General features: G+C 37.2%; 1 protein-coding gene, 1 long non-coding RNA gene and 2 pseudogenes across 2 annotated transcripts; 2 read left to right on the top strand and 2 right to left on the bottom strand.

The window, feature by feature from the left end:
- Window positions 1-1,629: 1,629 nt before the first annotated feature.
- LOC126587582 (uncharacterized) lies at window positions 1,630-2,343 on the bottom strand. Its single transcript, XR_007611124.1, has 2 exons — window positions 2,186-2,343; window positions 1,630-1,915 (listed from the first exon to the last, which is right to left on the bottom strand). It is a non-coding gene; the product is annotated as an uncharacterized LOC126587582 (long non-coding RNA).
- Window positions 2,344-4,937: 2,594 nt separating this feature from the next.
- Window positions 4,938-12,596, top strand: LOC126585088 (transcription elongation factor SPT6 homolog). The gene is made up of 14 exons (XM_050249484.1): window positions 4,938-5,219; window positions 5,307-5,420; window positions 5,600-5,726; window positions 5,872-5,944; window positions 6,067-6,166; window positions 6,264-6,640; window positions 6,726-6,911; window positions 6,998-7,621; window positions 7,699-8,478; window positions 9,593-9,740; window positions 9,825-11,023; window positions 11,237-11,446; window positions 11,535-12,030; window positions 12,131-12,596. The coding sequence occupies exons 1-14, from the start codon at window positions 5,189-5,191 to the stop codon at window positions 12,352-12,354; spliced, it is 4,689 nt and encodes a 1,562-aa protein (XP_050105441.1). The 5' UTR covers window positions 4,938-5,188; the 3' UTR covers window positions 12,355-12,596.
- A 3,872-nt stretch (window positions 12,597-16,468) lies between these two features.
- On the top strand, window positions 16,469-17,615 carry LOC126587647 (uncharacterized; annotated as a pseudogene).
- A 1,884-nt stretch (window positions 17,616-19,499) lies between these two features.
- LOC126584423 (uncharacterized) lies at window positions 19,500-26,633 on the bottom strand (annotated as a pseudogene).
- Between the last annotated feature and the right edge of the window lie 21 nt (window positions 26,634-26,654).

The following is a 26,654-nucleotide window of genomic DNA, read 5'->3' as shown; positions in this document are numbered from 1 at the left end:
AGTATACCTCACATGTTTTACAAAATTACAATATTTGCCCCTACATTATTTGACATTTATTATATCACATTAAATACTATATTATTTTTAGTCATTTAACGTATTCAAAACAATTTATATAAAAGTTTACCAAACACTCAGACACTATTTTTTTATTTATTATTATTAAAATCACTTTTACAAACAAAAAAAGGTTTACCAAACACTTAACAACTTTATTTTATAGTTGTTTATTCTCACAGCACATCAGAAACAGTTTTTTAAAAAGCACAGCAATACCAAACTAGCTCTATGTATAGGAATAAACTCCACATACCACAGTGGTGGAAAGCTGTTGAGCTTTTGCATGACGAAATGAGTTCAAATCTCATCGGTGGCTAATCTAATAAAATCTATCATTTGACAAAAAAAAAAGATAATTTTTCTTAATCCCCATCTTAAGAAAACACACTACTACATAGTAATAATTGTCAATGAGTACAAAAAGTGTGCAATATAACTAGTAAAAGTTTAAGATGAACTAAAATATTTCTCAAAAAGTAATAATTGTCACTTAGTACTAAGGTCTAGTGGTATTCTCTTCATTTGTAAGCGAGAGGTCTTAGATTCAATTCTCGCCAAAAGCGATGATTGTTTTTTTTTTTTTTTTTTTTTTGTCGAAGCCAAAAGCGAATTTGAATCACATTATTATAGCTAACCCAGTGTAAGGCTCAGCCCACTCCCCTATGCACCCTCTTAGTGTGGATAATATTGTTTGTATAAAAAAAATAAAAAATTCCTAAAAATTGTTTGGGACAATACTTTAGTCTTCAGAGTTGATGTCATGTCTTTGAGCTTGCAACTACATAATACTTCATCAATAAGGACACTTTCTTGTTGAAGTCAAAATGTTTCTAACTTCCCCACTCCCCTATGCACCCTCTTAGTGTGGATAATATTGTTTGTATAAAAAAAATAAAAAATTCCTAAAAATTGTTTGGGACAATACTTTAATCTTCAAAGTTGATGTCATGTCTTTGAGCTTGCAACTACATAATACTTCATCAATAAGGACACTTTCTTGTTGAAGTCAAAATGTTTCTAACTTCTCAAGCATGTTCACAGCTTCTTGGCATGAAACTTTGGTATTTCTATATTGTAATCCTCAGGAATCCTATTTAGGAAATACAAGATTCATTAATGATGTTTAGAGTTATGAAATTGTTTTGGTCCCAACTTTATGACTTGTTAGGAGTTTTACTGTATTGTGGATTGATTGTTGGTCCTATTTCTTGGTTCCACGTAATTAAGGGCATGTTTACTAAATACAAATGAAAAAAAAATGAAGAAATCTGAAAAATAAAGCTGAATAGAAGTAAGGAAATTTCCTCATGGTACATATTTGGTATGTTTGTATTCTTTTTTGTATGTATTTGGTATGTTTGTATTCTTTTTGGTACATATTTAGTATGTTTGTATTCTTTTTTGTATGTGTTTGGTACGTTTATATTTATTTTAAAAAAAACATATTTGGTACATATATTTCTTCATGGTATATATTTGGTATGTTACATTATATATCTTCTTGGTACGTATTTGGTATTGTTTATATATATATATATATATATATATATATATATATATTATCAGTACGTTTATATTTATTTTCAACAAAAAAAAAAAGATCAAAGAACAAACTGAAAGATACAATGAAGAACAGATTTTTGTATACTCCTAATCCTTGTGGGATATGAACTAATTAATATACAAGACATACACAAATTACAATTCAATATAAGTCTAGAACTCCTTGTCCATGCTGAACTAAACAGCAACAACAATATCACAGCAAGATTATACTGCAGCAGCAATCATAGTTGATTCAGGCTTCTTTGGTTTATCACAAACAACTCGGTAATTTTTGCTCTTTGACTTCCTCCTGTTGTAGGTATAATTTACTGAACAATTATGGAGGCCTTATTGAGAGAAAAGTGCGGCAATGGAGAAGAAGAAGAGAGATGTGTAATTGTGGGTCTGTTCTATTCCACCCCATTGTGCCTTTATTTATATAGTAGTAGGAAGGGTAAAACATTTCCCTTTAGGATTACAACATTTAATAGGTAATCTACTCCTAATAGGAATATAAGATACATTCCCATATCTACATTTATACAATCACATTCCTAATCTAATAGGACTGCAATACCTCCAACATTTTTGCCATTTTTTCTTTTTTCTTTTTCCAACGTTCCAACGCTATGAGGGATTCCAACGCCATTCCAAATAGAAACAAAACCTGAAAATTAATGGGATACATATCATTTTTATTTGCAATTTGGAAAACTAATGAGGTACATATCATCTTTATCTTTGAACTTCAAAATTCAAAAAATATGTCCCCCAAAAAATTGCCGAATAAAAAACCCTCTCCACAAATTAAAATTTGCAAATTATCATAGCTTTAGTAGGCAAAGAACGTAGCTTTTCTTTATGAAGTAATAATTTGGAGCAATTATGTATTCACATAAACTACTAAAAGACTAAGAAGATGGATCAGCGTACCAGCCTCTTGATAAAACCTGAAGCAGTAAAGAATCTTGATGAAATCTGCTCAACGTAACAACATTAAGCCGCCGAAAACAGAGAGTAATTAAATAGCAGAACGTACCAGCATTAAGCTGCCGAAAACAAAGAGTAAATAGCATATCACATATATGTCTAATTATCTCAAATGATAACAAGATAAAAATGTGAAAACAACCATTAATTGAATTGGATAAACCCATTCAAGATTCAAAGATGGGAGATCACAAAATCAAACGTGGGAGAGAAATCCACGTTCTCATCAAATTCAACAAACCATAAACTACTTCCTAAAATAAAGGTCACATACAAAGAAATATCAGCCTAAAAGGATATATTTGGAATTCAATAATTAGCATTTTAATTTAAAAAATAAAATAATGACATATAATTTAAGTAAATATAAAAACGCTGACGCGGCTATTGTTTAAGGCGTCTTAATCAAATCTTAAAATGGAACCAATGTTTGATCTAAAAAGTGTTGGAAATGTGCCCTAAAACCAATCATGTGATGATACTTTACGGACATTTCACATGTTAAACTAATCTAGTTTAATATAAAGGGCAAAGATTATTGTTTGAGCCGTCTCATATAAATGTTATATGCTTAAACGATAAAGTCCAAGGAATATGTGATTGGGAGAATGTAATCTAATGAAGTTAGATTCATGAGACCATTCTTTCGTAGACACATCCTAAATGTTCCTGATCATAGGATTGCCAATTGGGCATTGACAGTCCGTCAAGATCGGTACGTGCTATGTCTTCTCTCAGGGAGAGTGACTTGTCTCGAGCCATTGGTGTGTGTGACATCAAGACAAGTACGTAGGTGCTCAATAGGGAATGAGTTCACTGAACGCGATCAACGAAGAGTTCTCATACTCATGTCACATGAGAACTCATGGTTGGGATAATGCAAATTAGTCCTTTGACCTGAGGCATCACAGTTGTCTTGTGGTTAAGTCCTTGATCTTTGATTATGTCAAAGTCACCCCATCGGGGTGTCCACGGCATCGTTGGGGTTAAGCCACTTAGTCATGGAGGCAAGTGAATGCGCAACAAGGGATCTCTAACCTTCAAACCGTTTGAGGGAGAATACTCTATGATATGATTTAGAATCTCTGGCCAGAGTATGAATGAGATTTAGGAATGCGTTCCAAATCACATTCAAAGTAATCATATATGCACAAGATTCACATTGGATAGTAGACATGAATAAACTATCAAACCAAACAATGTGGTCAAGAGTATTGTATTAGAGAAGGACCATATTGCATTTGTAATCCTAAACTGAAAAGGTTCTTAACCTCTTATGATTAGCTTGGGTAACCATGACATACGGCTAGGTGTCACTCATGGTTTGTGGAAGCCCTAAAAGTGTATTATCACTAAAGGGAGAATTGAAAGTAAGTTTCAATTCATAATCGATTTGAAAGAGTTTTGATCGCCCACTGCCTCGCTAAAAGGAACCTAATGGATCGTACACCGTATAAGGTGGAGATGGATGAAACAAACTAAATGAGTAAGAATAATTGAATAGTTTAATTATTTATGGCAAGGATTAATTAATATGTTAATTAATCAAACGAATAAGTTCGTTAAAGACCTCGGGATAGGTTTTGGACCTTAAGGCCCAATGGGCTTCGAACGTCAAGCCCATTGACTTAAGTTGTATGACAACTTAATGAATAATGATTCACTAAGACCCAAAAGCCCAAACAACCCCCCATGGCCGGCCATATAGAGAAAGGGTAGTGAACTTGCTTTAATTACAAGTTTGCCACTCAAATGAATAAAGGTATAAATATGACTTTATAGCCTTTTATTCATTAAGGGTTTGTTTTGGGAAAAATTGGTGAGAATTGTCTCTCCATTTCTCTCTAGAAAGGCCGGCCACCATGGAAGTTGTAGCTAGCCATCTATTCTTCCATGGTCACTCATTTATCATCCATGCTCTCCTTGGTGTAGATCCATCCAAATCCATGGATCTAAGATGCAAGGAATGAAGGCCCTATCTCTAGGGTGATTAGCCTTTGTTTAAATACAAAGAGGAATCTACAAAGGTATAAATTTCAACTCACTATGTTTTGAGTTGATTCTTGGTTCACCAATCTACTAGGCTTTGAATTTCATGGTTAATGTTTTGTTTTTAAGTGCATGCTAGCATGATTCCGCCTTTAATTGTTAATTGCATGCTTATAGATGTTGCTTAAATGAACATGTTTTCACAAAATATTCCTTCAAAAAGTATTAGAAAGATGTAGGGGATTCTAAACAAAATTAACCCTACTTTATTCAATCGGGGAGATATAAAACTTTGTGCTTGGAGCACTACGGTAAGACGACAATAGGAGAAACAAGTGGACGTGCTCTTCTGCATGGAGATGGAGGGCTGCGTTACTGCAGGCTGCTGATCGGGCGTAAAGCAGAAGATCAAAGCGGGACCACTCGTGCGCTTTTCGCTGACTTGATCCTCACGCGTTAATTTGGAGAGAGAGAGAGCGGGAGAGCCGCGAATGCTTATAAATGGAGAAGCATATTACAATTTCCAGTTTGTAATTTAGGGTTTTGCAAAGAAGAAGAAGAAGGAGAGAGAAAGAGAGTGTTTCTTGTTTCAGCAAATCCGATGGGCAAAGGTGTTGTCTCCGACGAGGAAGGTTAGTGCAATGTATCTTTATTTCTCTCATTTCGCATAAAATATGCTGAAAACCCTAACCCTAATCAAGCTTGCTCAATGCTTTCAGATGAGATGATTCATGGAGAGGACGAGGACAGGTCGCTTGTTGACGACGTTGCAGTGGATGACTCTGACGGTGGCGGTGACGGTGACGACGTGGAAGATGAAGAGGAGGAGGGCGGTACGGGCTTCAATTGTTTCTTCTTGAATTCGCAATTTTGGACATTTTATTTATCTTTGAATTCTTCTTTCTTGTGTGCAATGTGCTTCAACCTTTGTTTAGTTTTCCTCGTTTATTTTATTCGCTATTATTAATGAAATTTGACTCGTGTGATTAATTATCGAGTGCACTCTTTGCAGAAGGTCTGGATGAATATGAGAAGGATGATTTTCTAGTGGATGATGTCGAGGATGAAGAGGAGGAGGAAGAAGGGAGAGCGGACAGTGATGAAGAAGAAAGACAGAAGAAGAAGAAAAAAAAGAAAAGGTGAATGTTCAGTACCCTGAATCGGAGCAATTATCTCTCTCCCGAGTTTTCCCATTTCTTTTTCTCTTTTAAAAATCTTGTAGCAATTGAACAGAAGGCTAGTTATAATTCTTTTGTATAATTCTTTCCGTGTCTAATTTTCTAGGGAGGAGTATGTCCTTGATGACGATGACTATGATCTCCTGGAGGACAATAATGTGTATGCCTTCCGCAGAAAGGTTCTGGTTCTGGTTCTGGACATAGTCTACATCTCTTTATTGTTTCAGTTGCATTTGAAACTAATTCATTTAGTTCTTCTAAAGTTGTTCGTGATATGGATTTTCTTTTTCTGTCCAAACAGTCTCAGGGGAAATTTAAGCGACTGAAAAAAGCTCAGAGGAACTCTGAGGGGGTATCTGATGGGAAGACGATTGAGCAATCTTTATTTGATGGTGAAGAAGGTATGCCTATCTCTACATATGTAGAACTTGACTTGTAGAATAATCAATATATGAATCTGATCTTTTTTCTTGTTGATTTTACACTATAATCCTACAGGTTATCCGCTTGAGGACATTGCAGAAGAGGAGGAACCAGAAGCAGAAGCCGATGGAGATGTTGGTGAAGATGATATGGCAGACTTTATTGTCGATGATGAAGAGTTTGATGTGACTGGATCTCCAGTGAGACAAGGGAAGGTTAAGAGAAGAAAATCTACAAAGGCACCAGAAGTCCCATCATCTTCTTTGCAGGAAGCACATGATATATTTGGTGATCCTCAACAACTGATAGAACTTCGAAAGCAAGGTTTGGATTCCGGGGAATGGAGGAATATGAGGATTAAAGATCAGTTTGAACCCAGTGTTCTTTCTGAAAAGTATATGACAGACAAGGATGAACAGATTCAGGCGCTTGATATTCCGGAAAGAATTCAGGTTCTTTAGTTTGCCCTTCATGACTATATATGCTACAAATCGCAAATTTCTTGTCCCAAACCATGACTCTATTTATTTGGTACAGATATATGAGACATGCACTGGTTCTCCTCCACTGAATGCAAAACGTATAGATGATGAGAGTACCTGGATATATGATCAACTTACGAGTGGTATAATACCCTTCTATGGCATGACAGACTTGGGGAAATCTATAAGCAGGGATGACATCAGAAATTTTTTGGAGTTGCACCATGTGCAAATGTTCGATGTTAGTATTCTCATTAATTTTGAAGCACTTCTGTTCATTTATCTGATATTTATTCTATGGGATGGTCATTCTCTCCTTGTTTTCAGATTCCCTTTATTGCTATGTATCGGAAAGAGGAGTGTCTAAGCTTATTGAAAGATCCCAAACACCTTGAATTGGAAGACGAAAACCAGGACAAAAATAAGAACAAACCTGAGCTAAAGTGGCACAGATTACTTTGGACGATTCAGGACTTGGACAGAAAATGGCTGCTGCTTCAGAAGCGAAAAAGTGCATTGAAATCATACTACAAGAAGCGGTTTGAGGTAGAATCTCAATGTATATCTGAGGAGACCAGACTCACATTGAATCAGCAGCTTTTTGAATCAGTTATGAAGTCACTTGAGGCTGCAAAATCAGAGAGAGAAGTTGATGATGCTGATGCCAAGTTTAACTTGCATTTTCCTCCAGGCGAGGGAGGTGTGGATGCAGGACAATATAAGAGGCCGAAGAGGAAATCACTTTATAGTATCTGCATCAAGGCTGGCCTGTGGCATGCTGCAAGAAAGTTCGGCTACAGCTCTGAGCAATTTGGACTGCAATTATCACTAGAAAATATGAGAATGGATGAGTTGGAGGATGCTAAGGAGACACCAGAGGAGATGGCTTCCACCTTTACATGTGCAATGTTCGATACACCTCAAGCCGTGCTCAAAGGAGCTAGGCATATGGTATGCATTGTTCATAGAAAATTTCATAGAAATTTTAGGTTGTAAGTATTTTGATGTTTCTTTCTGGCTTCTTTCAGGCAGCTGTTGAGATAAGTTGGGAGCCATGTGTCAGGAAGTATGTTCGAAGCAATTACTTGGATATAACTGAGATATCAACAAACCCAACACTTGAAGGAAATGTTGCAATAGATGCTTCTCATCAGTTTGCAGGGGTGAAGTGGCTGAAAAGAAAGCCATTAAATAGATTCGAGGGCGCGCAATGGCTGCTTATCCAGAAGGCTGAAGAGGAGAAGCTTCTTCAAGTTACTATTCAGCTGCCGGAAGACAGACTAAATAAGTTGATCAGCGACTTTAATGAGTACTATCTTAGTGATGGTGTTAGTAAATCTGCACAACTGTGGAATGAGCAGCGGAAGCTGATATTGCAGGATGCACTTTTTAATTTCCTTCTACCTTCAATTGAGAAAGAAGCAAGATCCTTATTGACTAGTAGAGCAAAACACTGGTTACGTGTGGAATACGGAAATGCTTTGTGGAATCAAGTCTCTGTGGGACCTTATCAACGGAAGGAAAATGATGGTAGCTCAAACAATGAAGCTGCACCGAAGGTCATGGCTTGCTTTTGGGGACCTGGTAACCCAGCAACCACTTTTGTGATGTTAGATTCATCTGGGGAGGTGCTAGATGTACTTTATGCCGGGGCCCTCTCTTTACGCTTCCTCAATGCTAATGACGAGAAGCGTAAAAAGGATGAACAAGAACGCATTTTGAAGTTCATGATTGATCATCAACCACACGTCGTCGTCCTAGGGGGTGTTAACTTGTCTTGTACTCGCCTGAAGGACGATATCTATGAGGTGAGTGTTATTATAGTAATCATTTTGTTCACTGGTTTGTGTGTATTACGATTCTTTTTCTCTAGGAGTAGTGGAATGTAATATTTCTTTCTCTTCTTATATAGCTAATATTTCTTTCTCTTCTTATATAGCTTTTCTTGTGATGGTGTATTTATTTAATTAACGTTTTTTTGGGGAGGAGAGGAGGAAATAATGAAGCAATTTTAGAAAAATTATCACCAGCCTTTTCTCTGAATGCCTTGTTTATCTTAGCAGTTAAAATTCAAAGGATTCTTTACCATCCTCTTTTGTGGTTTATCTTTCTTCTGATGGAAGTTGTATCTTCTATAGAAGAAGATTATTCAGTTGGAAGATTAATCTTAGTACAAATAATCAGATACGAAATGAAGAAATGCACTTTCTTATGTTGTTTTTCATTTTTATCTGGTTCTGTACATATATTTTCTTAATCTGTATCGAGTATATATGTACCTCATAACCAATGTTTTAAGAGGCTCGCATCAGGGCGCGTCTAGGTGTCCTCTGAGGTTGGGCTTGAGGGTTGCCGCCTCTGTTTTGAGGGAGTGGGCGTAAGGCTTTGTCGGAGCCGCCTAGGCAGCGGAAAGGCACACCTCAGGGCTTTTTTTTTTTTTAACTCCCAAACCCAAATTTTGGGTAGGGTTTTAACTGCCTCATACCTCTTCCTTACACTATGGTCTCTCTGCCTTTTTCTTATTTTTATTTTTTATATAATGGATGTGTATGCTGTCTGCGTGCATTGTATATATGTGTTTATTGTACTTTTCACCTTTATTTTATATATATATATATATATATATATATATATATTATGTCTATATGTGTGTATATATATTTATAATATATGTGTGTGCTCAAAGTGATTATTGGTTAATAATCTTTTTTTTTAATAAAATATATATGTACGCTTAGTGTATATATTAAAAAATTAGGTCCGTGAGGCTTCACCTCACACCTCACGCCTCATGCCTAGGCCGGACTATCCCTCGGACGCCTCGCCCACGCCTCACACTTTTAATACACTGCTCATATCATATATATATCAAATCCGTATCTGGTTTACGTGATGCTTATTTTTCTCCCTTGCATTTATCAGATAATTTATAAGATGGTGGAGGAGCATCCAAGAGATGTTGGGGCTGATATGGATGGCCTAAGCATTGTACATGGGGATGAATCTTTGGCTCGCCTATATGAAAATTCTCGGATTTCATCTGATCAGCTACCAATGCAGCTGCAGTCAGGTATATATTTATGTTTCCGATCTTTTGAGTTTTGTGTTTATGAAGATGTCTTATGGCTGATTTTGATTTCTTCTATGTTATCAGGCATTGTCAAGAAGGCTGTGGCTCTTGGGCGTTATCTTCAAAATCCATTGGCCATGGTTGCCACGCTTTGTGGACCAGGACGAGAGATCTTATCTTGGAAAATCTGCGCTCTTGAGCACTTTCTCACCCCAGATGAGAAGTATGAGGTGGTTGAACAGGTCATGGTAGATGTTACAAACCAGGTAGGCATTGACCTAAATTTGGCTATAAGCCACGAATGGTTATTTGCACCACTTCAATTCATTTCTGGACTCGGACCTAGAAAGGCAGCCTCGTTGCAGAAGATGTTGGTAGGCTTTGGTGAAGCAGTATATACACGAAAGGACATGTCAAAGGACACGTCAAATCCACCAACACTAAAGGACAAGTTAAAGAGAAAATACGGGCTTGATAATAGGGTTTTTATTAATGCTTGTGGTTTCCTGCGTGTTCGGCTGAGTGGGTCGGCTGGTAGCAGCTACACCGATATTGATCTGCTGGATGATACCAGAATCAATCCGGAATCTTATCAACTTGCAGAACAATTGGCGAAAGATGTTTATGATGTGGAAGGTCGCAATGATGATGATGATGTGGTGGGGTTCGTCAGGGAGCATCCTAAATATCTAAAGAACATCGATGTTGAAGAATATGCTAAAAGCAAACGGTGTGAGAAAAAGATAATTACATTGTATGATATAAGGAGAGAATTAATACAGGGTTTTCAGGACTGGCGTAAAAAATATGAAGAACCAACCCAGGATGAAGAATTCTACATGATTACAGGTGAAACGGAGGATACCCTTGCCGAAGGAAAAATTGTGCAGGTCACAGTTCGCAGGGTGCAAGCTGATCGTGCACAACTTGCTCTTGAATGTGGATTGACTGGTATTCTTATGAAAGAAGACTATCAGCCAGATGATTGGAGGGGTATTTCTGACTTGTCTGATAGACTGAATGAGGGTGATATTCTCACTTGCAAGATCAAATCAATTCAAAAGAAAAGTTACCGGGTGTTCCTAGCTTATAGAGAGAGTGAGATTAGAAATGACCGATCTCACATTCAGAATCTTGATACCTATTACCAAGAAGACTGGAAAAGTCTACAGAGTGAGCAAGAAAAAGCTCAGAAGAGTATGCAGCTGGAAAAGAAGAATTTCAATCCAAGGATGATCGTTCATCCTCGCTTCCAGAATATATCTGCAGATGAATCGATGAGGGTATGTTTTAACTTGGCTGTTAATTTGAATTATGTAGGATAGTTTAGTTCTGATTAGTAACCGCTTGTGTTATGCAGGTTAAGGTTGAATTGATATTAAGATTTTTATGGTATCTTCATCTTTATTTTTGTTATTGAATGCTTGAGTTACGTAGACACACATTTATATTATCCCCGAACCATTTCTTACGCTGTCATCTGTTATGTCTAACAGTTATTGTCTGATAAGGATCCTGGGGAAAGCATTTTTCGTCCTAGTTCCCGTGGGCCTTCTCATTTATCCTTAACCCTCAAGATTTATGATGGAGTTTATGCTCATAAAGACATAGTTGAAGGTGGAAAGGAAAAGAAGGACATTACGAGCATACTCCGTATTGGAAAGACCCTGACCATTGGGGAGGACACTTTTGAGGATTTGGACGAGGTTTGTATTTTAAACACAATGTGTTATCAGAGAGTTGTACTGTATTAGTCCTATTACTTACTTTTTCAGTTTATAACTTAAAATCCAGGTGGTGGATCGTTATGTTGATCCATTAGTGGCTCAGTTGAAGGCAATGCTAAACTATCGAAAGTTCAGGAGGGGAACAAAGGCAGAGGTTGATGCTCTTTTGAAGATTGAGAAATTGGAGAACCCCGCGCGGATAGTTTATAGTTTTGGGGTATCACATGAATATCCAGGCACGATAATTCTGACCTATATTCGGAGTTCAAATCCACACCACGAGTTAGTTGGAATGTATCCAAAGGGATTCAAGTTCAGAAAACGGATGTTTAAGAAAATTGATCAGCTTGTAGAGTATTTTCAACGCCATGTCAATGACCCTCCGCAAGAGTTAGGGCCACCAATTAGATCAGTTGCTGCTATTGTGCCAATGCGAAGCCCTGCAACTCGGGGTTCTTCAGGGGCATCCGTGGGCAGTGGTTGGGGTGGTTCAACCAATGATGGTGGGCGGAGAAGCCAGACTTCTGGCAGGGATCGATCATCTACATCGAGTTCACGAACAGGTGAAGCTTATACAACATGGATTTGAATCTGTTTGTTTTGCTTGCAGTTCAATTAAGTACATATTGAGAAATACCTTATTTGGTTTGCAACTTCTTCCAGGCCGAAATGATATGGGCAACTTTCCGGGTGCAAAGGTTCAAAACTCACCGGGAAGGGAAGCTTTCCCAGGTGGCTGGGGTGCCGGTGGAAGTGGCAGTGGCAGTGGCTGGGGTGGCAAGAGCAATGATGGATGGGGTCAAGGAAGTGGTGGTGCATATGGAGATGTTGTTGATCCTAGGGCTTCAGGCTGGGATTCTGACCCAAAACGAAGAAGGTTCAGATAACGAGCATTGACGATGGGATGCGCAGTGCTTTATATTATTCTCTTGATCGACCATTGCATAATTCCGGTGGTTACTGCCATGCAAGTTAAACTTTAGCTAACTAGAATATACTTACTGCTCGAGGTCCAATTTGTTGAACAATTTCATGTTTTTTTTTTTAACGTTAAATTTCAAATTGGGAAAGAGGTATTAGAGCTGTGTAAGTTAATAATGCGGTCTAGTGGTATTCGTTTCATTTGTAAGTTAGAGGTTTTATGTTTGATTATTGTTAAAGGCGAATTTGAACCACATTATTGTTAACTTATTGTGAAACTACCCCTCCCTTTAATGTAGATAATATCGTTTTTTCAAAAATAAAAATAAAAAAACTCCCAGCACCACTCATCCTCAAACTTAAATTAGCATCTTATTTTATAGAGAAATCAATCTTTTAAATTTAAAATCTGAAGTCTAGTTTAATTTTATAAAAAGATATTATTTTATATTGCCAATTGAAGAAAATAAACTTTGACCTTTTCCTCCTCCCTTTCTTGAAAATTCATATATTTTGCCATCCAAATTCCCAACCCACAACGATATTAAAGTTTGTAAATATCTTTGTTCTCTTTAAATTTTTACCAAGTTTTTAAAATATCATATATTTTGTTCCCTAAATTCCTAATCCATTCATCTCATTTTTTGTTTGAAAATTCCCAACTTATTCTATATTAATTTGAGTTATGCTAGAGAGACTATTTATTTGAGTCATATTTTGAGACCACGTGATAATATTGCGGTTAATGGTTAGACTGCTTCTTTAAATCATTAAAGAAGAAATCTAATCATCAACTGTCACATTATGTGGTCTCCAAAATATGATTTCCCTAGCATATTTCATAGACTTGATATTGGAAGGTTAATTTCTCTTAATCCTCTTTATATTTGATTAATTACTCTCTATATTGGCTTGATAATGGAAGGTTAATTTCAACATGAAAAAAAGCATTTAGGCCTCAAAAAAATTAATTAACTCACTAATCAAAGCATGTATTATACTCTCTTGTAAATACTATCTATTTTTTAAAATATTTATGTAAAGCTCATTTTCACGTAAAATTCTGCTTCTGCCATGGATCCCACTAATTAAAGAATAAAATTAAATAAAATTTCAAATTCACAACTCTTTTACTTGACCCTCTTTTCTCCGCCTTATTCTCTCTTGTCTCTCTCTATTCTCATACAAACCTCTGACTTTGTCAGAAATTTTGTCAAACAAAATGGTTTATGAGTCAAAACTTTAGACATAAAAAGTTTGGAGTGTTTTTCAAAAAGTGTTTTACATATATAAAAAATGGTTTGTAGATTCTTTCAATAAAAAAAATTAATAAAAGTGGAAGCAAGGCCTATAATATGAAGAGAAGATTTTAGAATTGGTCCAAGAACTTCCATACGTAAATTAAATTGACAAAAAAATGTCATGCAAATGGTGCATGCCTGTCTCGCTCTCCAGTTCACTTCAAACTCTGTTGGTTTGATGATGTGGTACGGACATGGGACCGGTTGAAAATTTTAATAATATTATTATTATATTAAATTTATAATTGAATGGAAATTAAAAATGATGCCTTTTGGTGAAAATACATGTTTATTCAAATGAAGAATTGCAACTTTTAACTCTTCATAAATAGTCACATGCTTTCTAGAGAAGCATCTCAAATTCTATAAATAGAGTAGCGCCTACAATCACTTAATAACTTTTAATCATACATATATTGCACTAAATTAGAGTCTACATTGAGTTTATGTGATAGAGTATTCAACACATCATGGCTCATAGAGTCTTGTGATTTGGAGTGCTATTATTACAAAGACATGGTCATTGTATCTTGAGAGACAAGCGCCGATCAACCATGAGCACCGTAGTGGGGCGTAAATTTGTCTTAATTAAGGATAGAGTGTCTAACACTTGCCTCAGCCGAATTTTTAGGTTTTTCTAATCCATTATGTCACTTTCATTTAACATTGGTTACTCATGCGCGTGCATTAATTTTGATAAATAATTGAATGAATTATTTCTTAATTTTGTATGTGATTTAATATAGAAAATAGGGGTCTAATTTTTCCAACAGGACCGGCATGCTGAATTATAAATATGTGTTTGGTTTTGGTATCAAATAGCTTAGGGACCAAATTAAATCTTAAATGACTTGAAAGTTTATGGACTAATTGTGAGACCTGTATATATTCTGCAATTGAATTAATTTGACGGAAAAGTCTCATGGAGAGACATAAGTGACAATTGTCTTATAAACTATCACCGGTAAATTTTTTGTTATTTAAAAAACGCATTGAATAAAGAGTGCATTTTTGCTCACCACCATTTAGTGTGGTGTATGCTCACCACCCTATTTATCACCGTTAGATGAGTTTAAATTTTGAGATTTGTGCTTATCCACTACACGAATCTTGAAAATTCAAACTTATCTAACAGTGATAAATAGGGTGGTAAGCATACACCACACTAAATGGTGGTGAGCAAAATAAAACATGTGGCACAACTTCTTCAAATTGGAAGGCAATCACTCCGCGCGCTTAATTGTATACTAACATTTGTCTACACACACTTGTGTGTATGAACATATTTTTTTAGAAAATAAAAAGGAGAGAAAGAACGTGAGGGGAGTGGGAGGTTTTTTTTTTGGTTTTTTTTTTTTTTTAATATTGGAGGTATTTTAACATCACTTGTAGGTGAGGCTTCAATAAAAATAGTAAAATTTGAACATGTGAAATTACATTATTGCTCATCATTTTTTTTTTTTTTTTTGGTAATAGAAGAAGTAGTTTTTTCTTTCTCTTTTGATTGACAAATATAATTTCATTAATTAATAGAAATAAAAGAAAGTGTTTAGACCCAAAATATTGGTTTGGGCCGAGTGTAGAATCATTCTCAGCCCGAAAGGATTTATTTAAAAACTGCTAGGGGTCGTCTTGTTCATGGGCCGCATGGTTAGGGTCGTTTGAATCCTAGTAGGAAAAGGAACGGCCTGGATAAGGAAGAGGCGGGGGAAGTTCTGCGGTTAACAGAAATCCTGATGTGATAAGGAGTCTCGGTGAGATGAGGAGGTTGAGACACATTTTGAATGCGGCCTGATAGAAAGGTTAGGTCCAAAATCCTGATGGGAGTAGGATTACTCGAGATGGTGTTTGATTAGAAGAAGAAGTCCCAATCCGAGTAGGGTTTAACTACTCGGATTAACTCTACTTAGGAAGTATCTGATGCTATAAATAGAGGAGGCTGTGCATTGTTCAACCCACTCCAATTCAACACACAACTGCCATGCGTAAACTCTCTCAACAACTTTGAGATTTTTTTATTTTCTCTTTTCGCTGACACATCTTCCGTTGGCATCAACAGCACTGTGAAAGCAACCGGTGATATCTTCAGTCGGCATAGATAGCTCTATCGCCGTAGAATCAGCGGATCTCGCAGTATCTTCCGTTGGCATCAACAGCACTGCGGTGAGGACGGTTGGTTACCTATCCAAGTCTCGGTCGAGAAGGATTTCCGAATCCTTATTGATCGAGGTCATCTCATTAGCCTTCTCGGCGAAGTGAGGTGTTACAGCTTACTGAGCTCGGCGCATTACACGCCGAGTTATTTTATGATTAGATACTCTCAAGTGGGATTTAGAGTTCGGCATTCAGACGGCCGAACCACGTTCACTATTAAGACTTATATCCGCTTTGAGTATTTGTGCCCTTACACTTTGGTGTCGATTCGGTGTGAGTTTACTCTGACGAATACCATCACTATGGCTGAATCTGACGACGACGATTCGTGAACTTTGTAAGAATAGTAGCCTTGTCTTCAGGTTCGAGAACCCAAGAGGTTGAGACGTGTTCCTTCCTCGACCGCAATCACAAAACGCAGAAGTCAGCCGCGCACCCAACGCAACATCAACAAATTTTACTCCTCGACCGAGAGCCGCTCACCCAACGCAACATCAACAAATTCTACTCCTTGGCCGAGCTCGACCGACGAGTTGGTATGTCCCGCATTCACCGAATGACGTAGTTAGCTCATAGATTACTCGGTCTGCGCTCCACGTAGACTTAGTGGTTTTTAGGGTTAACAGTGAGGTTCAAATCTGGTTCGCTCGCTCTCTCTATATATATCTATCTTGCAGGCAAGAATCATCCATGGAGGAAGATGAGAGCGAGATCGGCGAAGCTGCGACGACAGAACACCGTAAGTCCGGTTGTCATTCTCGAAACTGATTTCGTACGAGGATTTGGCTGAATTAGGATGATTTTGATTACAAATTTTCGTTTTAACTTGCTGAATTAAGCTGCGCATATTGAAATTAGGATTTGACAAAATAATGTTGATTTCAGTTGCAGCCGAAGGTGCCGTTGAAGTGGAAGATGAGAGCGAGATCGACGAAGCTGCAATGACGGAACATCGTAAGTCCGATAATCGTTCTTGAAAGTGATTTCGAATAAGGAATTGGCTGAATTAGGATGATTTCGAATTCAATTTTCGGTTTGAACTTGCTGAATTGAGCTGCGCATAGTGAAATTAGGATGAAAAAAAAGTGATATCGAATGAGGATTTGGCTGAATTAGGATGATTTCGGATTTCGGTTTAAGTTGCTGAATTGACCTGCGCGCATATTGAAATTAGGATTCGACTAAATGATGTTGGTTTCACTTCCAGCCCAAGGTACGGTTGAAGTGGAAGAGGAAGAGCAGAGCCAAATAGACGAAGCGAGGAAGACGGACTATCGTAAGCCGGTGAATGAAAGTGATTACGAATTACAAGGATTTGACAATTGTTGCTGAATTTTTTATTAATTATTTATTTCAGATGCACAACCTTTGGCCAAGCTGCCCGAGAAGAGGAAAAGGTCCTGCTTGTGCTTGGCTACTGACAGTCAAATAAGTGCAGTGATGGTAATTTTTTTTCATTCGGCAATCAAATTGAAACGCAAAAAAAGTAAGAAAGAAACCTCGAAAAAGGACACTTCCATTCCAAGAAGCTCTTGTGTTTAGCCCTCAATCTCATGTAGTAATCTCTACTTCCATTCCAAGAAGCTCTTGGGTATCAATACGTATATGATTGATTTTTTTTTCTTCTTTTCTGTTTCTTGGGTATCAATATAGCCGACCCCACTTAGTGGGAAAATGCTTTGTTGCTGTTGTTTTCTGTTTCTTATCTTCAACTTAAGACTTTGTTGATAGATTGATTTAATTGCCTTCCTTGCTGTTTGTTTATTGTATCAGTTTGAGATGCAACTTTTATGTCTTATCCTTTCTTTTAATGTGTATATATATATGCTATGATTGATTGACAAGGTTCTTTAAAATTTGTTAAAATAGGATCATATGAGGCTGTTGTTGAACAACTACGTAACCTCTACATGTACGCGGTCGATCCCCGTCTTCCGTTAGGAGGTTCATGGGTTTGTTTGACAAAACTATACGCCAACGATTGGAGCGGTAATTGCATGAATGGTTACCGTATGTCATACACCGCAACTGGGAGTATTAGAACAACCAAGATGTCCGGCACCTTTTAGATCCAATAGCAGATACAATACCTATCAGGAACCACATCAAAACATGGGAGGAATGCCTCAAGTTCTCGATGGAGCCTAAGTCTACATCAATCTTCAAGATCTTGTCACCCAAAAGAAGAACAAGATTGATTCATCCACTGGATCCAATTCCGCTGCTGACTACCTATAAGATACGTACATTCCATATTACCTATAGCTGCCAAATCACACCGTGTGTGTATATATACATATATCAACTACATAGCTATATGGCTGAGCCTCAATTGTCCCACTGTTTTAACTACCAGCTAGCCTATAACAGCTAAACAATATGTGCATACATAATCTGGATGAGTTCTTGTATCATCCAACATAGTAATAGCTTTTGGTTACTGCTAGCAACCAACCCACTCCAACCGAGTGTTTTCAGCAAGTCCTTTTGACTCGTGCTATCTAGATACTGCACCAATGACCTCTGGTTTTCAACAAGTCCTTAGACTCTTGTTGTTTAGATATTGCACCAAATCTTACCAACGACCTCTGTAAAGGAGGCCTTCCGAGGTCCAAGACCAGAAATCAATTCCAAATGGGCAAATAATCGTTCATGGCTTCTGATGATGACGCCTAAGATCCACAGCCTTTTTGAAGATGCCGATTACGTTAGCAGCTGCTAATCAGATGAAATCCTAAGATCTGGTGCAGTATCTAGACAGCAGGAGTCTAAGGACTTGCTGAAAACCAGAGGTCGTTGGTGCAGTATCTAGACAGCACGAGTCAAAGGATTTGCTAAAAACACTTAGGCAGAGTGGGTTGGCTGCTAGCAACAACCAAAAGCTATTAATATGTTGGATGATACAAGAACTCATCCAGATTATATATGCAAGATTGTTGAGTTGTTATAGGCTAGTTGGTAGTTAAAACAGTGGGACAATTGAGCCGCAGCCATATAGGTACATAGCTGTTATATGTATATATACACACTCGGTGTGATTTGGCAGCTATAGGTAATATGGAATGTACGTATCTCATAGTTAGTCAACAGCGGAATTGGATCCAGCGAATGAATCGATCTCGTTCTTCTTTTGGGTGATGAGATCTTGAAGCTTGATGTAGACTTGGGCTCCATCGAGAACATGAGGCATTTCTCCCATGTTTTGATGTGGTTCCTAATAGGTAGCATGTCTGCTATTAGATCAAAAAGGTGTCGAACATCTTGTTTGTTGTAATACTCCCAGTTGCGGTGTATGGCATACAATAGCCATTTGTGCAATGAGCACCCCAATTGTTGGCGTATAGTTTTGTCAAACAAACCCATGAACCTCCTAATGGAAGATGGGGGATCGACCACGTACTTGTAGAGGTTACGTAGTTGTTCAACAACAGCCTCATATGATCCTGTTTTAACAAATTTTAAAGAACCTTGTCAATCAATCATAGTATATATATATATATATATATATATATATATATATATTAAAAGAAAGGATAAGACATAAGAGTTGCATTTCAAACTGATACAATAAACAATCATGCTACAATTTCTGAACAAACCCTTTACTTCCCAAACAGTCAATCCCACATTTTGATGAGCTACACATCCAGTAGGGATTTTAAGAATAAACCATGCTGCAATCTCTAAACACATATAAATGCACTCAGAAGCCACGAGTTATACAGTTGATAATTGAAAAGGTGCCTTTCCGAGCAGTAAAAATTGAAGCAATAATTGGCAGATTGATCTGTGTGAGAGAGAGAGAGAGAGTTGAATGGTTAACTATACCATAGAGAATTGCTCCGGTAAAACTATCTCCAGCACCTGCTGTATCCAGAAGTTCTTGGGGTGGTACTTTCTCAGCTGTTCCCAAAAACTGTCCCTATTCCATTGGGTTTCAATTTTGTCACTGGCTGAAAGGATTAAAATGGAAAAACGTTACAAATCAGTTGGAAATATTTTCCACTTGGTACTTATGCTCCTAAGTCCACGTAAATATTCAAGTCACGTGGATGAAATCCATTAAGCAATCCTCAAAAACTGTATAGAAGGGATGAGGGGCTACTGAGAATTTCATCAAGATTCATGGATACGATAGTATTCCCTTCTAAATTGTCTACCAATGAATGCTCAAATTCTCTTAACCATATGGGGTGCCTTTTGCCCGTGTCACAACAGCGCCTCCAATGGTTTCATCATTTCTTTGGTTTCAATTCACCAGAGTAGCATTCAACTAGACTTACCGACGAAATACAAGTTGGGATAGTTACGCTAGCATCCTTTCTCCGCTTCAGCGATTCCAATAAGTTGTCGGCCTCCATTTCCTCTGTCTGAGAATCCTCTGCAAAAAACAGAGTTTTGAACGAAAACCTAAAAGTTATTTCAATCAGATAAAAACATGCTATATTTACAGAATTGCAAACCACAGCCTTGGACCCTCCGTTTCACAATGTTCTCTTCCTCAATAAACCCTCGACAGTTGAATACTTACCGCCCACACTTCTCTCAAGCATTATGCATCCATCTTCACCCAATGTCACAATTGCGAATTTGATCTTTGGCAGTCGCAAAAGCATCGAAGCAAGAGCACTAGGAACAGATGCTGCTCCTGTCCAGGCCTGTAAGACAAGATATCCAAAGTCACCCACATAAATGACCTAGCGGCATTACACTTGGACCAAGAGATCAAACCAAAAATTAAGACAGCAAGTTTTGGGATTTTGGAAATCAAAAGAAAGAAACTGAACATATATGATTAGCCCGTGGAAATATCGCTGAGCATATGGCATAATCAGCCAAATTTAGGAGATCATCCAACCCTTCTCTTATAAACCTAACCGAGTTCCTATCTTAGTCCAATCTGTCTCATTCGTGTTGTATCATATACAGGCGCATACAACATTAGGCATTACAGTAATATAAGATTCTCAAGATACATTACCTAACCAAAATAATAAAAACCAAAAAACAAAAACTATTGACTGGTTCCAGATTTGAAGTACACAAGCAAGTGTACCCGCGCGTTGCTGCGGGGTTTAGAAAATTGTTGAAAATGTAGAAAATGTAGAAAATATATGTGTTAAGGAGTAGTGTTTAATATGTACATATATTACATTCGTGTGTTCTGATGTTCTTTACAAATATATATATATATATATATGAAAATAAATATTCATGATATTGCATTTAAAATAATTAATTAATTACCAAAAGCAATACTACACATTGAGTGACGATTATATCCCTCTAAAATAACTGACTCACTAACTGCCTCTTGACACTACACTGAGATGGTTTAATCTTGTAACACATGCTACCATCTTCATATGACATTGATTGAACCTCACAAACATATAGACAAATCATGTGACACTTGGAATCACCTTAACTCTATATACTCTAACAAATTGAACCCGAAAATAGAAGGCCTTGAATTTCAGTGAAGTATCAATAAGCTGTCCACAAAGTAGGGTGATCAAAGAACATATATAAAAGCATACTAAAAATTGATATACCTCCAAATAGTTCTTCTCGTGGAAATAATTGATTTCAAGTGCCCGCATGCTTTCTTCCCACACATTGCTTAACAATCCATGAACCCTGAGGAGAGAAGAATCAGTTAATAGTTAAACCTTGAATTTCATACGAATCATCCCCCTTGATAAAACTCTGTAGCAAGGGTGTATCTTCGACTGGAGAATTCATCATATGGTATAATGCCAAACCATAAGTAGTTGAACTTGGACCTAGTTCACATAGATAATTTGGTAATTAATGGCAGGCAACAGGGAAAAACTGCAAAGAATAATAGAAAAACCCATGAAAGACAGATTTACCTGAATGTTCACTGGTATATTAAGATTTTGTAAACAGACACACTTCACTCGCACTGGTATATTAAGATTTTGTAAAAACGCTTATTGCTCATATCCCAGCCGCTTTCTCTATCTGCACAAAGCATACACAACTTTGATTGAGACCTGCTGATGAAAGAGTAATGAAAAACATATATATGTTGGATTGATTCTGGGAATATGATCAAAGATCGAAATATGAACTAACTATCAAGCAAGAGAACAACTTTATGAACTGCTTTAATGTATGAGCCAAAAGCACGTTCTGGTCTCAGCATGAACTGGAAATTGCAATGCTATTTATGAAGCGTTTGATACTCATACTCAAGGGTCCAAAATAAATTAACTATAAAATACGGATCTTTTGGGGATAATTTTTCCAACATGAAAACTTAGGGCTTCTAATTGCAAATGATCAAAGCTAGTTGAAGTTAAAGAGATTATCATAATTCATTCAAATCTTTTAGTCCACGATCAAAGGAGCAAACCCTTCATAGATTTTTAGGCAACAATCAATAATAAATAAAATTAAGAGGAAACCAAATAAAAAAATTGGAGACTTTTAAGAACCAACATAATCTACAGAGAGTTTAGAGAGAGAGGAGAGGGAGGGGGCTTAACATCCTTCAGAGCAACCAAAACTTTCAGATAAAATCACACCAAAAAACCCACAAATTTAACGAAAATTTGAGCACAACCCAGAAATTTGAAGGAAAAAAATACGAAAAATTAAATAAAACCCATTTATATTAAATCAAATATTTGAAGCAGAATCTTTACATACAATACATGAAGAAGGTACCTGAGTTGTTGAGGAATAGTTTGAGACCAACATCGACGCCGACCTTCGCCGGAATCGTCGCATAAACGTAGGAAAACTCTGAGGAGTATTAAAAAAATCCTCATCGAAACCGTAACGAATCGAGGCATGCAACGGGTGTTTCTTGTTCCTGAGATGAAAGGGAGACGATTGGTAAAACGTTGAGGTCTGATTTGCCGGCTTTCAAACAGAAATAGCCCGTCGTCGTCAGCTGAGTCACGGAGGGAAGAGATATGGAGACTTGTAATAACACAAACTAAGGGAGGAATGGAGGAGCCCTCCGGACTCGGTGGGGATCTTTTTGGTTCAAATTGAAGTGAGCAGGAATGAACAGATGGAGGAGGAAACTGAGTTTTCTTGCTGTGCTGTCGAAGAGAGTGAACGACAGCTCAATAACTCAACACCGAATGGCAGACATGTAATTACACAAACTAAGCAAGGGCAAAATCGGAACTACACTGTTCTTATGAACAGTGATTCAGTTGTTTTTGGGTTTTAGTATAGATTGAATTTAAACCGTATGCACTATAATATTTGCCTAAAAAACACCAAACGGGTATTCAAATTTATAAATGGCTTTCCAATTGAAGCTTACCACAACAAAAGAAGTATCTATGCTGTCGGCTTGTAGCTCCTGCAGTATACCCCTGCCTTGTGTATCATCTACAACCTATCGTTTTACAAAGCTTACCTAAATCAGACAATCAAGGTTCCCTCTGCAGAAAGAAAATTCAAAGTTACTGATAAAATTAAAGACCATGGAAATCAGCCTCAGAGTCGGACTTATGATTGGTTTAGTATTGAGGTGCTTTTATAAAAAGTGGGTATAAAAAATGAGCTAAACAGCTTATTTTCACAGTTTTGGATGTAAAAAAGCTAAAAACGTGAAGCCACAAAAATGAGTTTATTCTCACAGCATAACAGAAGCAGTTTTTTTTCAAAGCACAGCAATACCAAACCAGCCCTTAATCCCAGACGAGCTGCACACGTTAAAGCATTGCCTGCGTTCCCACCAGCTTGAACCTACGAACCCAACCAACCTCACTTATCAAAGCCAAGCTATAGCATGATTCATGTGTCAACAAGATTTATTACCAATAACAATGCAGAACATGGTTTCATCGGCTAAAAGTGCACAAACGACCGGGCTACATAGTCAACCTAAGTTCAAGTAGCGGTAGCGTAAGTGCAATGGGAAATTAAATTACCTTGAAGCTGGTTGTTTTGATCTTGTCGTCCGGATTAGGATAAGAGGCCACTGAGGCCAAGAAATCAACACACAATGTGCCGACACCAAGCTACCATTAGATATCTGATGGTGGGAAAATAGCCTAAGGTGGAAAGAGGTCAGCCGAGGCATTGCACCACAATAGCAACAGCAACAGCAATAGCAATAGCTTTATAGAAAGCAATATTTTTCTTCAGTGTCGGGAACAAAACCAACTCCGTACAAATAAATTGAGATTGAATCGAAATCGAAATCGAAATGAAATAGTTGTGAATCAGTTATAGATAGGATAATACAGAAAATCAAAGGAAATACCGAATTAGTTAAGCATAATACGTATTCAATTAGGATTTTGGGGGATTCTAATTCTTTCAACGAATCTAGAGGTATCCAACTAGAATGTTAAGTAATTCTCTAAAATTCAATGCGTATTCAATCAGGATTTTATAATAGTGTATTAAAATCTTTAGAGATCTGGGTGTATTCAATTAGAATTTTAAATAAATTTATAACATTTCAGGTATATTCAAGTTATACTTTTGGTTTTAAAGAATTTGAAAAAGTTGAGGAATTGAAGTGAATTGGAGAGATTTTGTAGTGTATTGTAAACATCCACAAATTTCATTCTCCCCATGAGATTTCAAGGGAATTGATTAAAATTTTATATGAAATTTCTACTAATCAATTAGACTCCATAAAAATTCATGAATTTATAAATCCATTAAAATTTCTCAAATTTCCAATTGAATACACCTTCGTAGGCATTGTTTCTTTTTCAAGTCACAGTGCCGTCAAGGTTTAAGGGGTTTTACTTATTAATTCATTTGGCACAAACAAATAAAAGGAAAGCGGAAAACAGCAAACAGAGAAAATCGAACAAAAGAAAAGTTACCTACGCGGTGATTGCGGAATAATTTGACAGCCATCAACCAGAGCCGTACGATCGGCAATTTTTTGGCTTTCTACCCTCTCCGATTGAATCTCCAAGTACTCTCTTTTGCTTCTTTGTTGAGAACCTTAGTTATAATTTCTTATTTCTACCCTTTTTTTTTTCTTTTTATCCCTTGTGCATATATTTGTTTGTTTAATTTGTGGGTAAATTACACAATACCCTATCAGGTTTGAGATCTATTACAATCTCATACAACATTTTTAAAACATTTCACTTTCATACATCACGTACTATTTTATTTCAAAATAATACTTCCGTTACATTTTTCATCCATTGATCCGTTAAGCGCTAAAATGGCTACCACAGTTATACCACGTGGCAAAAAAATAATTTTTAAATTAAAAAAAAAACTAAATCTTCTAAATAAAAATAAATAAATAAAATAAAATAAAAAAACCTAAAACAAAAGTTGAAACACACCTCCCCGCAACCCCCAAACCCAGAAACCTTATCCCTCCACGACCCACTACCTCCCTCCCCCTTCTCCTCTCTTCCCCCCGCAACATAGGGAAAAAAAAAAAACCTTCAGTTCATCTTCCCCCTCATTCTCCTCCTCCTCATCTCTTCTCCCCCATTTTCATCTTCTTTCCCATGCAACCCAAAAAAAAAAAAGACAGATCCCGTCTACACCGCTATCGCTAGGTTCGTGAGGTGAAAATGGGAGGAATTGGTGTGGATTTAAGGAGTGAGGTGTGTAGAGGAATGTGTGAGGGTGGGTGCGGGGGGAAAGAGGGTGGGGGTGAAGAGGAGAAAGAGCTCGGGGAAGGTGGGGGTGGGGTGGGTTTTTGGATGGGAGGGGAGGTGAAGAGAGTGGAGGAGAGGGAGGTGGTGAGGAGGCTTGGGGGGGATAACAGGGGTGGGTTCCGTTTTTTTTTTTAAGTTTTTTTTTAGAAGATTCAAGTTTTTTTTTTAAATATAAAAAAAAATTTGCCACATGGCACACATTTGGCAGCCACGTGACACAAATGATGAGTAACGAAACCGTGAGATTAATGTATGGAGGCATGTCATTACTATTAGAGAGATTTTTTAGTATGATGTTACATTGTCACATTATATTATCAATTTCATATTATAACACCATACCACATATGTCTATTTAATAAAATTGTTCGAGGTTTATAAAATATCAACCGTAATAATGGCAATTTCTAAGGTGCGGATGACATATAATCCATTCCGCACCTTAGAAACGCCCATGTTATAATAATCCAACCATCATTTGGTGTGATCGTCACATTAACGTAACGGGAATTGAATGTAAGGAATCGGAATTACACTTCCTCCAATTGATTGAGGTGTTTACTAACACTTGGGTTATGAAAAAAGTGTGTGGGACCCACTTAATATAGGGAATCAGACTCCTTAAACTCCCGGAATTCAATTCTCGACATTGAGGTGGTAATTGAATTCCCCGAAATGAAGCCTATCAGGAATCCACCTTTTGTACCAATATTACCCCCATATTGTTTTTCTAATTCTGTAACACTCTTTGCAGTTTTACCTTCCAACTCCTCTGCAACCCCAGACCACCCTCCTTCTGTCTTTCCCAAATCTACCACCATGAACGGACACAATAACAACCCTACCCACCACGCCATCACAACCCTTCCTAAAACCACCACAAATATAACAGCCACCATATGTAGAATTATCGCACCCATCCTCAACTTCAACAATCAAAATTTCAAATTTATAGAAAATGAAAAGAAAAAAGAAAAAAGAACCCATCAGCCAAACATCATACCCATTATGATCGATAGTAGGCAACTCGCACAGGAAGCATATATGAGATCTCTGAACTTCGACCCACTCACCGGCTTTCATAGACGTATTGGATTGAACGGCGTTGCGAACCATGGCAAGAGTAACCAAGAAAGCGAAAAGGGAAGGCATGGAGGAGTCAGAAATTGGGGC

The sequence above is a fragment of the Malus sylvestris genome, chromosome 10 (genome assembly GCF_916048215.2).
Source record: "Malus sylvestris chromosome 10, drMalSylv7.2, whole genome shotgun sequence".
NCBI lineage: Eukaryota > Viridiplantae > Streptophyta > Magnoliopsida > Rosales > Rosaceae > Malus > Malus sylvestris.
Note: the sequence above shows the minus strand (reverse complement) of the source record. Positions and strands in the feature narration are given on the sequence as shown.

What these genes read in the sequence shown, in the direction of transcription:
- LOC126585088 (XM_050249484.1), top strand. Translation starts at nt 5,189, where the DNA reads ATGGGCAAAGGTGTTGTCTCCGACGAGGAAG. An exon ending in AAGAAGAAAAAAAAGAAAAG is followed by an intron (nt 5,727 to 5,871) that starts GTGAATGTTCAG and finishes CTAATTTTCTAG; the next exon opens with GGAGGAGTATGTCCTTGATG. An exon ending in ATATTCCGGAAAGAATTCAG is followed by an intron (nt 6,641 to 6,725) that starts GTTCTTTAGTTT and finishes TATTTGGTACAG; the next exon opens with ATATATGAGACATGCACTGG.